A 14,926-nucleotide genomic window follows, 5' to 3' on the forward strand; every position below is an offset into this window, starting at 1 on the left:
CTTTCCAGTAGAATCTGGGTCAACTAAAGGCAATACCAAGTATTTGGAAGCCAAAACTATTTGGCTAACTCTGAATTTTCAATGGTTGTGGACTTTGAAGTTTGATGTTGAAACAACTCTCTGAATTTCAACCAAAAAACAAAGTATTAAGTCCTTTTTTTTATCAGCCTATGGCCTGGGTCAGCAGAAAGGTTATTGGAAGTTTAGAAAAGCTTTAAAGCTGAGATGAACCTTGCTAAGGCTAAATGTTTTCTATGCATCTATCATTACACAAATTAGACTCGTAGTATTACAAGAAAGAGTCAAATGATGAAGCAATAACACTATTCCTGAGAATTTACAAACCGCAGTAATTCAGAAAAGTATACCAAACGAACTTCAGATTTCTGCAGTTTGAGCTAATTTCAGATCATATGAAGAGATTGTTCCAGAATTGTCCACATCCAGTGAGTCAAACTCTTTCAGAATTTCTGCAACATCTAGCTCCTCAATTCTCCCCAGCTCCTTCAGTTTGTAAACCACAAACTCAGCAGGGCTGCAGATACAGTAACAAGGATTCAAAAGAGTTTTGTTATGAGGCTACAAAGAGATTTCTTGCATAATAGGACCATGAGCATGACATAAAGTCATGTACAAATTGGCCCAAAATCATTTAAATATGTTAAATTTCTTAAGCACTGCACGTCCCAGGTTCTAGGTTGTTAATTTTTCTGAATCAGGCCTGTAAAGTGTACCAATATTCTGTTCTGTTGGAATGGCATTTGCAAAGCCAAACTCTATGTCACTAAGACATGGACATTCAAAGTCTAGATAGCATATTGAACACTACACAAACTATTCAGAAACATCTTAGAGAACTAACCTTACAACTCCATCATTATCCATGTCAGCGGCTTCGAGATCAGAGTATGTTGTCCTCCGATTAAGGACCCATTTCACCATTAATTGCCTCCTTCCTTCAGTATACAGTTCTGCAATGTACAAGTAGAACTGGGCAACACTTATCGTGCTGACCAAAATCCAAACTATAGCAAAACTTCTACCCCCCAATGTATGAAAGCTAACATCACCATAACCAAGGGTTGTAATAGTTGCACAAACACAATAGAAGGCTTCCAAGAATCCCAAATTTTCGACAGTTACCAGAAATCCCAAACCTATGACAAAAAGCAGTAGCACTATCGACCCAGCTATGAACACCTTCCACCGCACTTTCTTAAGATGATATAGGGATCCAAATTCTGTATAATCAGGATCTTCCTTGTTCCGAGATAGAGCCTTCACCAACAAAATTTCCTGCCTCTCAACAAGAAAATCTGCAGCACTTCCAAGAAACAAACCCACTAGACCAAAACCCAAAAATACATAAGCACATGTGAAAAGTTTTGAAACTGTTCCAGCAGGTACAAGGTCACCATATCCAACAGTTGTCATTGTCACAATACAGAAGTAGAGAGCATCAACAAAAGAACTGGTTTTGTTTCCTTGAAGCTCATACTCCATTGCAAAAAAGATAATTATTCCAGCACCCAAATAGGTAGCTAGTACCAATGTGCCTATCAGGATCAATGATACAGAACTTTGATTTCCAAAACTTGGGTTTTCAACTGTTTCCTTGGGTTTCTCTAAAAGAACACCATCTTCCATGTCAGGGGAGCTGTGGCAGTGCCTTATCCTTCTCATCAATTTGGAACTGTGCTTCTTGTATTTGTGCTCTCTGCTTGATGACTCTAGTAGAATAGAGTCTGTCAAACTTTCACTTTTGCAAGGCATTTTCCCTATCTCTTGCCCAGCATCTGAAAGTAAAGGTTCAGATGCCATGCTGTAAATGCTGTTATGTGTTCTTGATTCGCTGAATTTAGCACGTCTTCGTACAAAAACAATGCTCCAATGGGGATTTCTCCCAAATCTTGATGAAATCCCTATCAAGAACAATGCAGTCAATTAAGAAACTTGGAAGTTGTCACCTGAATCTCACAAACCACTGTGTAGTCTAAAGTTGAACTGTTGATATCAAGGGGATGTAAGGTTCAAAGCAAAGAGAATGGTGCACAAAAGACTGAACAATTGATAAGAGTTGGAAAAGTGCGTGCTTGACATTCATTGTGAGCATCAAAAGGGGAAGGAGCTCAGAGGGGCAAACATGTCAAAGGAGAATAATATTGTGTAAAAATGGATGTTAAAGAACATCCAAGTTGTGAAGATAAAAGGAGAAAAGCAGGAGACCTACACAAAGGTGAATAAGCTGTTTTTCGTTGGATTGATGCCTTGAATGTTGATTTGGTCTGAACAGCCTTCTTAGATGAGCTTCTAGCATAGACAGTAATTGGTACCCACGGATTATCCTCTAGGAGCTTCTAGCATTAGAATTTTGGACAGGAATAGGATCCCTTAAACTCTTTTCTCTGACATGTACAGAGTCACACATCCCAGATGCTGCAGACTGGAATGAATAGTGAAGCTATTGAACACCTGACCTTATTAGTTGATGGCTCAGCAACTTCAGATACTTGTTATGATACATCTGGTTCATGGAGGGATTTAGAGGACTGAAGGGATAAATCTGCACAAGGTTTTCTTCAGCGAGTTAATTAAGCTGAAGAGAACTGGGGTTCGGAATACCCTGATGGATCACTGCCACGGGTACTAGTCACCAACACAGGAATCCCACCATCCTAATGTTCTTCTCTAGTCCATTGGTCAGACATGGACAGATCAACCTTGGGGGATGTAGTGCGAATACTTGGATACCAGAGGCATTGAGCAGGGCCATTTTGCTTGCTTCACAGGGCTCAGTGCACTAGTGATAGGGACATCAATTGGGCAATGCCTCTTTAGGGTTATCAATTAGGGGATAGTGTACCAACTATATATAAAGGTACACCCTTGCAGAGGGTGTTCTTTTGGAGATGCATACTTAAGGTATTGCCAATTGGTAATTTCGTAGCGAAAAAGGGAATTGCATCAGCCTCCTATTTAAGGTGTAATGCTTGTTCAAAGTCCTTGGTGCTCTTTTGGAGAGATTATCAGTCCTGATAGGCTGAGCCTTTTGGGATATATTTATGGCTTTTGGCCATCTTTGACAGTAGTAACAGTGTGATTGCTGCATGGATTCTTTGCATGGATGCACTACAAGAGAACACTTGCAGCAATCACACTGTTACTACTGCAAGTTATAGGACATTGTCAGTAGCTTTGGCATGTTTTCACACCGCTGCTAAAATTCTGTAAAATAGAAAGTATCTGTGACATTAATGTGACAAAAGTGATATTTAATGTCACATTAAGGTCATAAATGTGGAATGTGACATTAAAAGGGATATTTAATGTTACATTAAGGTAAATTTAGGGGAACATGCACGAGAGAGACCGTCCGGGCTCTTGGGCGCCCGAACGGGGTTAAGGGGAGCCTAGAGAGTAAGGGAGTCCAGGAATAGTAGGACTCCAGGAAGTTGACGGCTGGCAAAGAGATGAGCTTTGAGGGCCAGCACTTATCTAGGCGTGGCTGGGAGGATAAACACACTCGTGCTTCCATCATTTTCAAGAAATCTGTCTCCGTCATCTATCATTGGTATCAGAGCCTATGGTTCGGGGTCTCAGATCGATAATCGTTTGTCAGGATGTCAGTCGCTAGTCAGGCCGTCAGTTTTTGTAACTTCGCGTGAGCATCAGGCGACGGGTCGAGAAGAAGTAAACGGACGGAAGAAGTGCTATATCATATCGCGTGAGCAGCTGGAACCAGGCACCGTGAAGACGCGACGGGCCGTCAAAGAAAAATTTTAAAAGAACTCCAGCGCCACGTCACATTAATGTGACCTTGAACGTCACGGCAGAAACGTTACGTGCAAAAACGTTTCGTTACGGGCAGGGAAAAAGGAAAAAATAAAAAACGTGGAGCCGCTGGCATCCGCGAGGACCAAGAGTGGAGCCGCCAGCATTCGCGAGGACCAACCAGATCAGACGTGGAGATACCAGCATCCACGAGAACCAGATCAGAAGTGGAGCCGCCAGCATCAGACGCGGGTCATTAAAAAACAAACAAAAACGTGATTCTGTTATGATGGCTGTTCACGGATAGGACTGCGACTACTGTGAGACAAGCAAAAAAATTTCATACACAACTGAAGCTACAGCCTTCATACATAATTGAAGCCACAGCCTGCCATTAAAAATCAGGGAAGTATTTTATCTTGTATGCAAATTTCTTATTTTTGCTTTCCAATTCCAGTGTATTAATGGCAGAAAAAGGGAAAGAAAGGGTAATGGAAAGTTCTAGTTCCGGGGATCAACCTATGGTAGATCCCCATGAACCAAACATACAAGAAGAACAATGGGAAGAATTTTTTGCCACGCGAGAGCAATTCGATGATCTTTCTACTCGTGTGCAAACTCAGGGGGTTCAAATGGAATTTTTAACTCAAACACTTACTGAAATAAAATCTCAGTTAACTTTATTGTTGGAAAAAGATAAAAATCAAATAGAAATCTTAAATGTCCCATCTTCATCGAAAGATTTAGATGTGACTATGCGAGATCCTAAAGAACCCCAAACTTATCATAAATTGAGGGATAATCCGGTTTTAAAGGATATGAAACCACCTCAATTTTACGGGGAGGAAAAAGATAGGAATAAAGATACAATCTTTAATTTCCTCCAAAAATGGTAAGATTTACATAAATTGAAAAATACCCCACCACATCTCCAAGCACTGGAGGCCAGTTTAACTTTGGGGCCCAAAGCATATAAGTGGTGGCGAACTTTAAAGGAGGCAAATAAAATACCTGAAACTTGGGCTCAATTTGAATCCGTCTTTTTAAAAGAATTTCTTCCTGAAAATGAAATGGAAAGAAATTGGGAAGATTGGGATTATGTCAGACAAAAGGGACGGCCCCTACTGACATATCTGGAGGAATATCGTGAGATAATCCTCAAACTGGAAGGAATTGATGAATTCCAAAAAACAAGAGGATTCATTAGGGGACTGGATAAAGCCTGTAAAAAGGAAGTAAAACGGAGTTTACCTAAGACGCTTGAAGAGGCAATTAAATTTGCATTAATTTATGAAGATAGTACGCGTCCAGGTACACTCACCAGTCCCACTGATATGGAAACCAAGTCTAAGGAATTGAAAACCTCAAAATTTGTGGGCAAATTTAAAAGGAAAATGCCATTTTTCAAGGGTAAAAAACAACCTTTTGAAAAGAAACCATATATGAGGCCAAAGTTAAGTCTTGATGACTTTGATAAGGCCAAAAAAGAAAAATTGTGTTTTAATTGCCTATCCCCTAACCATGCTGCTTGGAATTGCCCTCAAAAGAAAAAGGGGGAAGACAAAGGAAAGGACAAGGGCAAGGGAAAAGAAAAACAAATCCATGTAGTGCAGACCTTGGAATTAAAGAGTCATGAAAAGTATAAATCTTTAAAGGTCTTGCACATGGATGTACAACATAAGTGTTGTATGTCAACTTCTTTGTGGCAGCCTACTTTTGGGCCACATGATTTACTTAGAGTACATGGATTGATAGCTGGAAAACGGGTTAGAGTCATGATAGATGACTCTGCCACACATAATTTTATTAATTATGCACTTGTCAAAAAATTGAAACTTCCCCAACAAAACAGTGAGCATCAATATGTTGTGCGTATGATGCAAGGCCAAGACAATAAAATATGGGATACAATGGTATCCAATTTGGAAATCGAGATTCAAGGATATAAAGATAAGCTTGATTTCCAAATAATGAATATGGAAAGAGCTGATATTGCTCTAGGGAGAGAGTGGCAATGGGGACTGGAACCATCCTTAAAACGTAACTATCACCATAATACACTGGAATTTGAAAGGGATGGTAAGATTTTTGTCATTCAAGGTGAACACGAAGTATCTGATAATCCTTTGCTGTGTTCTACTGAAGTTCAGAAACTGATAAAGAAGGAAGTTTGTGAGGTATATATGCTATGGTCTCTTCCTATACAGAATACTTTTACTTTCTGTAATATAAAGCAACAATTTTCTTATGTTTGTGAATTGAATGTTAATAATGAATTGAACAGTTTGTTAGATGATTTTAAAGATGTGTTTCCTTCTGATTTACCAAGTGGCCTTCCACCAGATAGGGGTGAAATAAATCACCCAATTGATATAAATAAGGACACACACCCAATTTCAAAACCACCGTATAGGTTAAGTGAAACACAGCATCAAGAAGTTGAGAGACAAATTAAGGATTACCTGGATAAAGGATTTATTCAACCTAGTAATTCACCTTGGGCTTCAGCAATTTTATTGGTAAAGAAAAAAGATGGTTCTATGCGACTTTGTGTTGACTATAGAGCACTTAATAAAATAACGGTGAAGAATAAATTTCCTATGCCCAGAATGGAAGATCTTTTTGATCAATTGCAAGGGGCAAAATTCTTCACAAAGATAGACTTAAGATCAGGTTATCACCAAATAAGAATTAAGGCACAAGATGTTTCCAAGACGGCATTTCGTACTAGATACGGGCATTATGATTTTTTGGTGATGCCTTTTGGCCTCACTAATGCACCAGCTACCTTTATGAAGCTGATGAATAGTGTTTTACGGCCCTATCTAGGACATTTTGTAGTAGTCTTTTTGGATGATATCTTGATCTTTAGTAAATCAAGAGAAGAACATTTGGAACACTTACAATTAGTATTCCAACTGTTAAGAACACATTCCCTTTATGCGAAGAAAACTAAATGTGAATTCTTTGCACAAGAGGTCAAATATTTAGGGCATATAATCTCGAAAGAGGGAATCAACATGGATCCAGAAAAAGTAAGGGCAATTATTGAATGGCCACCTCCACGGAACCTGGAAGAGCTGCAGATCTTCCTAGGTTTATCTGGATTTTATCGTAGATTCATTCGAGATTATGCCAAAATAGCTGTTCCAATGACAGACCAACTTAAAGGGAAAGGGAAAAGTTTTAATTGGGGAACAGACCAAAATGAAAGTTTTCAAAAACTTAAGGTAGCTATTGCTACAGCTCCAGTATTATTAATAGTGGATCCCAATAAACCATTTGTGGTTGAAGCTGATGCCAGTGATAAGGCAATAGGCGCGGTCTTATTACAAGAAGGTCGACCAGTTGCTTTTGAAAGCAAGAAATTAGACCGTGCAAAACAGAATTATTCTGTTTATGAGAGGGAGCTGTATGCAATAGTACATGCAATGAAGAAATGGAGGCACTATTTGTATGGTGCCAAACTTTTGATTTTATCGGATCATGAAAGCATTAAGTGGCTTAATGATCAACCAGATTTACATGGGCGTAAAGCCAGGTGGGCCGAACTCCTTCAAGAGTTCGACTATGAGATAAGATATAGAAAAGGAAACTATAATATAGTAGTTGATGCACTCAGCAGAATGCCCATCATTAATGAATTGAGTTTTACTCAGTTCACTTCCAACTTGCTTGAATCTTTAAAAGGGAAATGCCAGGTTGATCCGGCATATTCCAACATATGGGAAGCAATAAAAAATGGGGATCCAAATGAAAGTGCTTCTACTGAGGAAGGAATATCTGAGGATGTTCAACAAGGAAATGGAGCATCAGGGGTTGCTCAAATTGGATTCAAGTGGAAGAATTTTACCATTGATAATGGTTATTTACTCTACAAGGGTAGGGTATGTGTCCCGAAAGATATAGAAATAAGGCGCCAGATACTCTTTGAGTGTCATGATACCCCTAGTGCGGGACATCCAGGAGTTAATAAGACTTATAGTCTTATTAAAAGGCAGTTCTATCGGCCTGGAATGAATAAGGACGTCCTTGACTATGTGGTCAAATGTAATAAATGCCAGGTTAATAAAGCTGAAAAATTAAAAATGGGAGGACTTCTCCATCCATTAGAAATTCCTTCGGGAAAATGGGAGAGTATCTCCATGGACTTTATTGTTGCTCTACCTAGAACACAGAGGGGGCACGACTCTGTGTGGGTGATTGTGGATAGGTTAACCAAAATGGCTAGGTTTATTCCAACTTCAACTGATGTTAAAACACCAAAATTGGCTAGATTGTTCGTAGAGAACATATACCGATTGTATGGCCTTCCGGCAAATATAGTTTCTGATCGGGATAGAAAATTTGATAGCCATTTTTGGCGCGCGGTATTTAGGAAATTGGATACTAAACTTAGCATGAGTACGGCGGATCACCCGCAAACAGATGGGCAAACTGAAAGGGTCAACCAAATTCTTGAAGATATGCTTAGGGCATATGTAAGTAAAAGGCAAACTAATTGGGAAGAGTATTTACCGATAGCAGAGTTTGCATATAGCAGTGCCAAACACTCTTCCACTGGATATAGTCCATTTATGTTGATGTATGGGTTTCAGCCCAGAGCTCCTTTTGCAGTAGGACTGCATAAGGAAAAGGTTCAGGCAGCTAAAGACTTTTTGGAGGATATGAATAGTATGTTAAAATTTGCTCAAGAAAATATTAAAAAAGCTCAAAATCGAGCTAGAGCATATGCAGATCCTCACCGTAGAGACATCTCCTTTGAAGAAGGAGAATTGGTCTATCTTAAGGTGCCTGAACAAACTAAAACTATGAAAAAGGGACATTGTCCAAAGCTTTCACCAAGGTATTGTGGTCCTTTCATAATACTTAAAAGGGTGGGAGAATTGGCTTACAAGCTCTAACTACCTGCTGGTAGTAAAATACATCCAGTTTTTCATGTAAGCAAATTAAGAAAGAAGCTGGGTGATTTGGATAATATAATCTTAAATGATGATATTGAGGAGTTATTTTATGACCAATCTAATCCACATGAACCAGAAAAAATATTGAATATTCGTAATAGACGAACGAGGAATACTATTTATCAAGAATGTTTGGTTAAGTGGAAAGATTGTTCAGAAGAAAGCTCAACATGGGAGCGAGTAAGTACTTTAAAGAAAAGGTTTCCCGATTTACAGTTAGACCTTCCAAATATCGTTTTCGAGGACGAAACCGATTCTTAAGGGGAAGGAAATGTGACATTAATGTGACATTAAAAGTGATATTTAATGTCACATTAAGGTCATAAATGTGGAATGTGACATTAAAAGGGATATTTAATGTTACATTAAGGTAAATTTAGGGGAACATGCACGAGAGAGACCGTCCGGGCTCTTGGGCGCCCGAACGGGGTTAAGGGGAGCCTAGAGAGTAAGGGAGTCCAGGAATAGTAGGACTCCAGGAAGTTGATGGCTGGCAAAGAGATGAACTTTGAGGGCCAGCACTTATCTAGGCGTGGCTGGGAGGATAAACACACTCGTGCTTCCATCATTTTCAAGAAATTTGTCTCCGTCATCTATCAGTATCCCAGAAAAATTTCATGCCCTTTTGCATCATGCCATGGTAATCAGCCTTCATCTCATTTAGGGGTTGAGTCACATCCATCATTTGCACAATTGCAGCCTTCTTGAAACTTCTATTTAGTAGTGGTTCCTGTGAGAGTGCGCAGCGAAAGAAGAACACGAACACAGAGGAGAGGAGAGAGGAAGCAGAGAATGAAGGAAGAAAGTCTGCACTGACTGAGATGAATGCTGAATACACTGGAATGGACAGAACAGTCCCTGCACACAGCCCGGAGCGTCAGTGAGGGAACCAGGACAGACTGGAAGCAGTGGCAGCATCAATGCCGGAGACGGAGATGGAGGGAGCAGTGCTGTACCTGCAGAGAGTGAATACTGGACTGAATGGGGGGGCTGCTATAAATAGCCCCCAGCCAGCAAACTGGCCGACCAGCCAAACTGGCCGATCTGGCCAGATTTGGCCGACCAGCCAGATCTGGTCCGACTATGGCCAGATCTGGCCGACTGCCCAAAATAATGGGCAGTCAGCCCAGAAACAGCCCAGTTTGGGCTGTAAAATGCCCAAGGCTGCATGCTGACTAAAGCAGCCATAAAAACACACTGACAGAGCTCCTCTGTCTCCTGTCAGACTCTGACAGGAGCTCACAACCAGGAGATGACAGACTGAGTCTGAAGAAGAGCAGGCTAACAGTTCCCGCATTGCACTGCCAACAGAAGCAATGTACATGATAGAATTTTGCACATTTATCAGTAACTTAAATCCTGGAGATTGCAAGCCCCATGATGATCAGTAGATTGCAAGGATGAACAGCATGGCATTTGCTCGATTTGCAAGTGAATATATAATTCTTCCCTGGCATCCCACACACAGCAGTCCAGTCCTTGTAACAGCTCTGAGTTTGAAACAGCATTTTTGCATGAAACTATCCGACTGAACTATGTACAATAATATCTGGGGTGTACAACATGAGATAAGTTGATGACATCTTGGGCCTGGTTAGCCATTATGTCACATTTTGAAGATGCACAGGTCCACCTATTCAGATGGTCTTACCAAATCAAAAAACTTACTTGGAAAGGAAACTTGCAACGTGAGAGTCCTACTTGTAATGATATGAAATCGCACATGCATTATATGACTGCATGTCCATTACCTGTATTTCATTGTTTCTTCTACAAAAGAGTATCCACTACTTCTGTTTGGCAAGATCTAACACAAGAACTTTTAGAAAAATTCCCACTATTATCCTCACATTGTGAACAACATCATGAGCTTCTGCAAGGGAAGGACCACATATCTAGCTAGGTATATGGTGCCTCCCAAGGAGAAGCTCCTGATGCTGGACACTAGGGAAAAACGAGGGAAAAGAGCCCCTTTTCCCACATGGAAAAATGTCAAAACCTTCTTGTGTACTCTGAAACAACACATCGACCTCTACATTCGCATAACGTATGTTTGACATGACCGTGCATTCCTCCTATCCCTAGGTATAATATTGTTGTTCATACGGCAGATGAGAGATGAAGCCTAACAGTCCTATGACAGAAATCATAAAGTGAGCTTGTGTCCTTACAACAGGAGAAGAATCGGTACGAAAAAGCAACAGAACGTTACCCGATCTGTCTCCCCTGTCGCATTATTTTGGTGCAGGAAGCAAACCCTGCCATTAACTGCTGTATGGCGAGAAGGAAACCATCCAAGGCATGGAGAAAAATGGAATTCTGAATGAAGAAGTCTTGTTCTGCGGATGTTGCTAGATGGCCGTGAGGGTCTGCAGAGGCAAAGGCATATTGTTTCACCAATTCAAATTCAATTGTTTCCTGCAAACGACCTCTTCACAGCCATTCCTGATTTCACTTGACTGTGAAGCATTCTCTCAAGAAGTTCTAGACAAGTTCCCACTATAATTTCCACATTGCGAATTACGACAACATCATGAGCTTCTGCGAAGGAGGGACCGCATAGCTAGCGCTGGAGGGAGGGACCTCCCAGCAAGGTATGGTGTTCCTCCCTCGTAGAAGCTCATGATGTTAGAACGCTGTTGGGTAAATCAAGGGAAAACAGCCCCTTTTCTGACATAGGAAAATGCCTATAGAACTCCTTCTGACTCAACCGGTCCCTTGGGATACAGACACACATCTTAGAATTGAAATGCAGCAGCCTCTTTAGAAACAATCAACTGGTCTAATGACATGTTAGGATCAAGCTCCATCATTCTGTCTAAACAAGACACACAGGCATGCATGCAAGTATTGGGACTCTTTGCTAATTGTGACAGAGATCGCCTAATTTCATCACAATGTCAGCAAGAGGATTGAAATAGGCTAATGTGATAGCTTACCAGAGAGACGGATGGATGACATGAGGATGGGCACAACCGAGCAAGAATCTTAAGCATTCGCCATGATTTCTACAGGCAAATGTGGAAGAGGAGCAGCACGTCATGAGCTGCTTCTTCATAAAACAATTTTCTGGATATTTAAGTGTGAAAAGCGACATTTATGAAGGGGCTGAAGACCCGGAGGCACATGAATGAGAGAGAGAGAGAGAGAGAGAGAGAGAGAAGCCTTGTAAGTTGTCTCTTTCGGCAAGATCTAACTAGAAGGCTGTATTACCTATAATGTTGACGGTGCAGCAGTATTTTCCACTTGTAGAAACTGTATTTACTGAAATGTCGACAGTACAGCACTTTTTGGTCTTTCCATTTTTGGCGTACTCATTCTGGAATCGGAAGGTCTTATTGCATTTTAGTGGATTTGTCTTACCATCGAAGTTGTTGTAGAGCCAGGCCACTCGCAAGTCCATCGACTTGCAAAAGCCATCGAAGTGAGTGACTTGTTATGTATGTCCTATGCCTCTAAACTTTAACTCTGAAAAATAGGTACTTGCTGTGGTACACAAAGTAGCTCTAAATTTGAAGATACTTCACTAACTTGCGGAAGTTGCCCTAAGGTGGCAGCAATTAATTGGGGTGCAGGGGGAAATAGTCTAAGCCTTTTATCTCCCTAGTTGGCATTCAAGCTTTCTCTCTCCCTAAAGAGGTATGATACTCAGGGTCCAACATTGGTCTCTACCTACATGTATTAGGTTTTTCGGCTAGTTGATAACTACCTCCCACAGGTCTATGGACCTATGCGAGGCATGACTCTGACATCATGCTGGTTTCACACTCGAGTAGATAACAAAAACATGAATGCACATATAGCTGATGTGTCAAGCACTCGAACCTCAAGAGAACTGCTCTTGTGAATGAAAATTTTGATCGGCATGGGCCTTAGTGCCTAACCTGAAAACTAACTCACATTTGCACTATGCAAGTTTTGAACTATTGAATAAGCAACAATCACCTTTCGAACAAGCCGATATTATTTGACGTGTGTAAAGTAGCTTTCCTTATTTATAATATTTGTAAGTTGTGTATGACCCTCTTTTGCATTTGTCCCTGCCATTGATTTACACAGTGGACAACATACACATTTTATAGATAGCATTGTCCTCATTTATTGTCCATCTACAGTTGTTTACACATCAAAGGCACATGAGAGAGAGAGAGAGAGAGAGAGAGAGAGAGAGAGAGAGAGTTGTTTGTTTTCGCAAGATGTAACTAGAGTCTAGAAGGATGTATTATTGTAATGTTGACAATGCATCACTTTTTTTCCCTTATAGAGACTATATTATTGTAATCTCGACAACACAATACTTTGAGAACACTTTTTCTCCCTTTCCATTTTGAGTGTTCCCATTTGGAAGGCCTTATAGTATTTTGGCCGATTTGTCTCAAGTATTGTCGAAGTTGTTTTACATTCATAATTCACTTTATGGCAGTTTCACACTCAAGTAGATAACAAAAACATGAATGATGTAGAGCTCATGTGTCAACTCTCAAGCCTCAAAAGAAGTGTCCCCCATGAGATAGTGGATCTACATGGGCCTTGGTCCCCAACTCAAAAACTAGTTGACATTTGCACTATGCAAGGTTTGAACTACTAAATAAGTGGCAACCACCCTTCCAATAAGCCAATATCATTTGGCAAATGTAAAGTAGATTTCCTTATGTATAATATCCGTCTGTTGTGTATGATCCCCCCCCCCCTTTTTTAACCTTCTTTTTGGACTTTGGTTGGTTACACACTCGTTGCACACTGCCACTGCCTACCCAAGTTGCACCTAATTTGTTTGTCCATCGCTCATCCACCATCTTCAGTTGTGTACACACAAACATGTGTCCATTGAACATCTCGCACATTAACATACTAAATCAACAATAATCAATTAAGGCACCAAGTCAATATCATCAATTAATGCCCAAATTAACATTAATCTATGAACACACGAAGATTAACACAACTAACACAATAAACAATAGCGAATAAGCACAAAAAACAATTAGGATACCAAATCAATTAATCAATGAAAACACACTCGATTAACACATTTAATGCAACTAACAAAAACAATTGACACACCAAATTGACATTATGCTACACCTTATGCATTATAAACATTGGTAAATACTTTAATGGTTGGTTGATAGTTGATACATTAAATCAAATCTTAACACAGAAAATCAATTCTTGTAACACCCAAAATAACATTGCATAAAATCAAGCGTTAAGGATATCAATCAAGGAAATGTGTAGGGATCCCTTTAAGGACCTATTTATAATTTTATGTTATAGAATATGTTGCTAACGCTCTAATTTGGAATTTAGAAAATGAGGCAATTTGTTGTCTAAATAAAAGAAATCTTATAATCGATAGGCGAATACTTCCAATGCGACTCATAAAGATATAGAAGTTTAAAAGTGTTGTTTTTAGACTAATAATAGTAGAATTTTCTCGATAATAAGGTAATGAAAGCATAGAATAAAAGATAGTTCAACCATGCTAATGAAAAGAAAACTATACGACCAAAACAAACTAAATCACGAAATACAAAACCATCAAAGTTGAATCTTGTTGTGAGGAAATATCCATAGATAATATGCTCATCAAATACAGTGCAACATGTACCAAGCTTGCCATCTAGTGGCACTAGGTACTTCATTATTTTCATTTAGATTTGTTGAAGATATTGTTGGTACTATTAACCTTGTATTTATATCCATATGATCTCTCCAAGCATTAGTTGATATCTAATATGCTAAAATCTGATCATATGAAAAGTTTTCAATTGAGTATTGGGAAACATATAATCTCATGCAAATTTCCAAGTTTGTACTTAGCTTGTTGCACGCCTTATTTTTTAAAGACCCCATTATGCTAAATATTCTTTCATCCTTAGTTGTTTCTAAATTCATTGTCTATGCCAAATCAACAAATCGAAAATATTCAAGTATATATTATTGGAGAACTTGGCATATTCCACAATCGAGTAACAAAATTGTGGATAAACTATTGACATTGCCTTCGATAATTCCTTTCTTGGAAACTGTTCTCTTATTTCATGTGTTGCAAATTTTGCAACTTCTACCAAGGTAGTTTTAACACTCCTCACCATGTCATTGAAAATTTCCATCTCTATTGGTTGTCTTTTACCAAGTCATCCTCAAACTCGCTTCCTAGAATTATAAAGATGTTTCAATCTTGAATG

The 14,926-nt window shown here is 39.5% G+C and overlaps 1 protein-coding gene across 1 annotated transcript; it reads right to left on the reverse strand.

Moving 5' to 3' along the window:
* Positions 1–246: 246 nt before the first annotated feature.
* On the reverse strand, positions 247–11,889 carry LOC148022086 (two pore potassium channel a-like). The gene is made up of 4 exons (XM_087697699.1): positions 11,675–11,889; positions 10,948–11,104; positions 863–1,922; positions 247–535 (listed from the first exon to the last, which is right to left on the reverse strand). Exons 3-4 carry the CDS (start codon positions 1,819–1,821, stop codon positions 379–381), a joined length of 1,116 nt encoding a protein of 371 aa, XP_087553825.1. The 5' UTR covers positions 1,822–1,922; positions 10,948–11,104; positions 11,675–11,889; the 3' UTR covers positions 247–378.
* Between the last annotated feature and the right edge of the window lie 3,037 nt (positions 11,890–14,926).

This window comes from Lygodium microphyllum, chromosome 17 (genome assembly GCF_053477565.2).
Source record: "Lygodium microphyllum isolate KBCC chromosome 17, Lygodium_microphyllum_v1.1.10, whole genome shotgun sequence".
NCBI classification, from domain to species: Eukaryota; Viridiplantae; Streptophyta; class Polypodiopsida; order Schizaeales; family Lygodiaceae; genus Lygodium; species Lygodium microphyllum.

Excerpts from the sequence above, each read along its gene's own strand:
- LOC148022086 (XM_087697699.1), bottom strand. The coding sequence starts at position 1,821 with ATGGCATCTGAACCTTTACTTTCAGATGCTGGGCAAGAGATAGGGAAA. Across the intron at positions 536-862 it reads GATAATGATGGAGTTGTAAG|CCCTGCTGAGTTTGTGGTTT; the intron begins GTTAGTTCTCTA and ends CTGTATCTGCAG.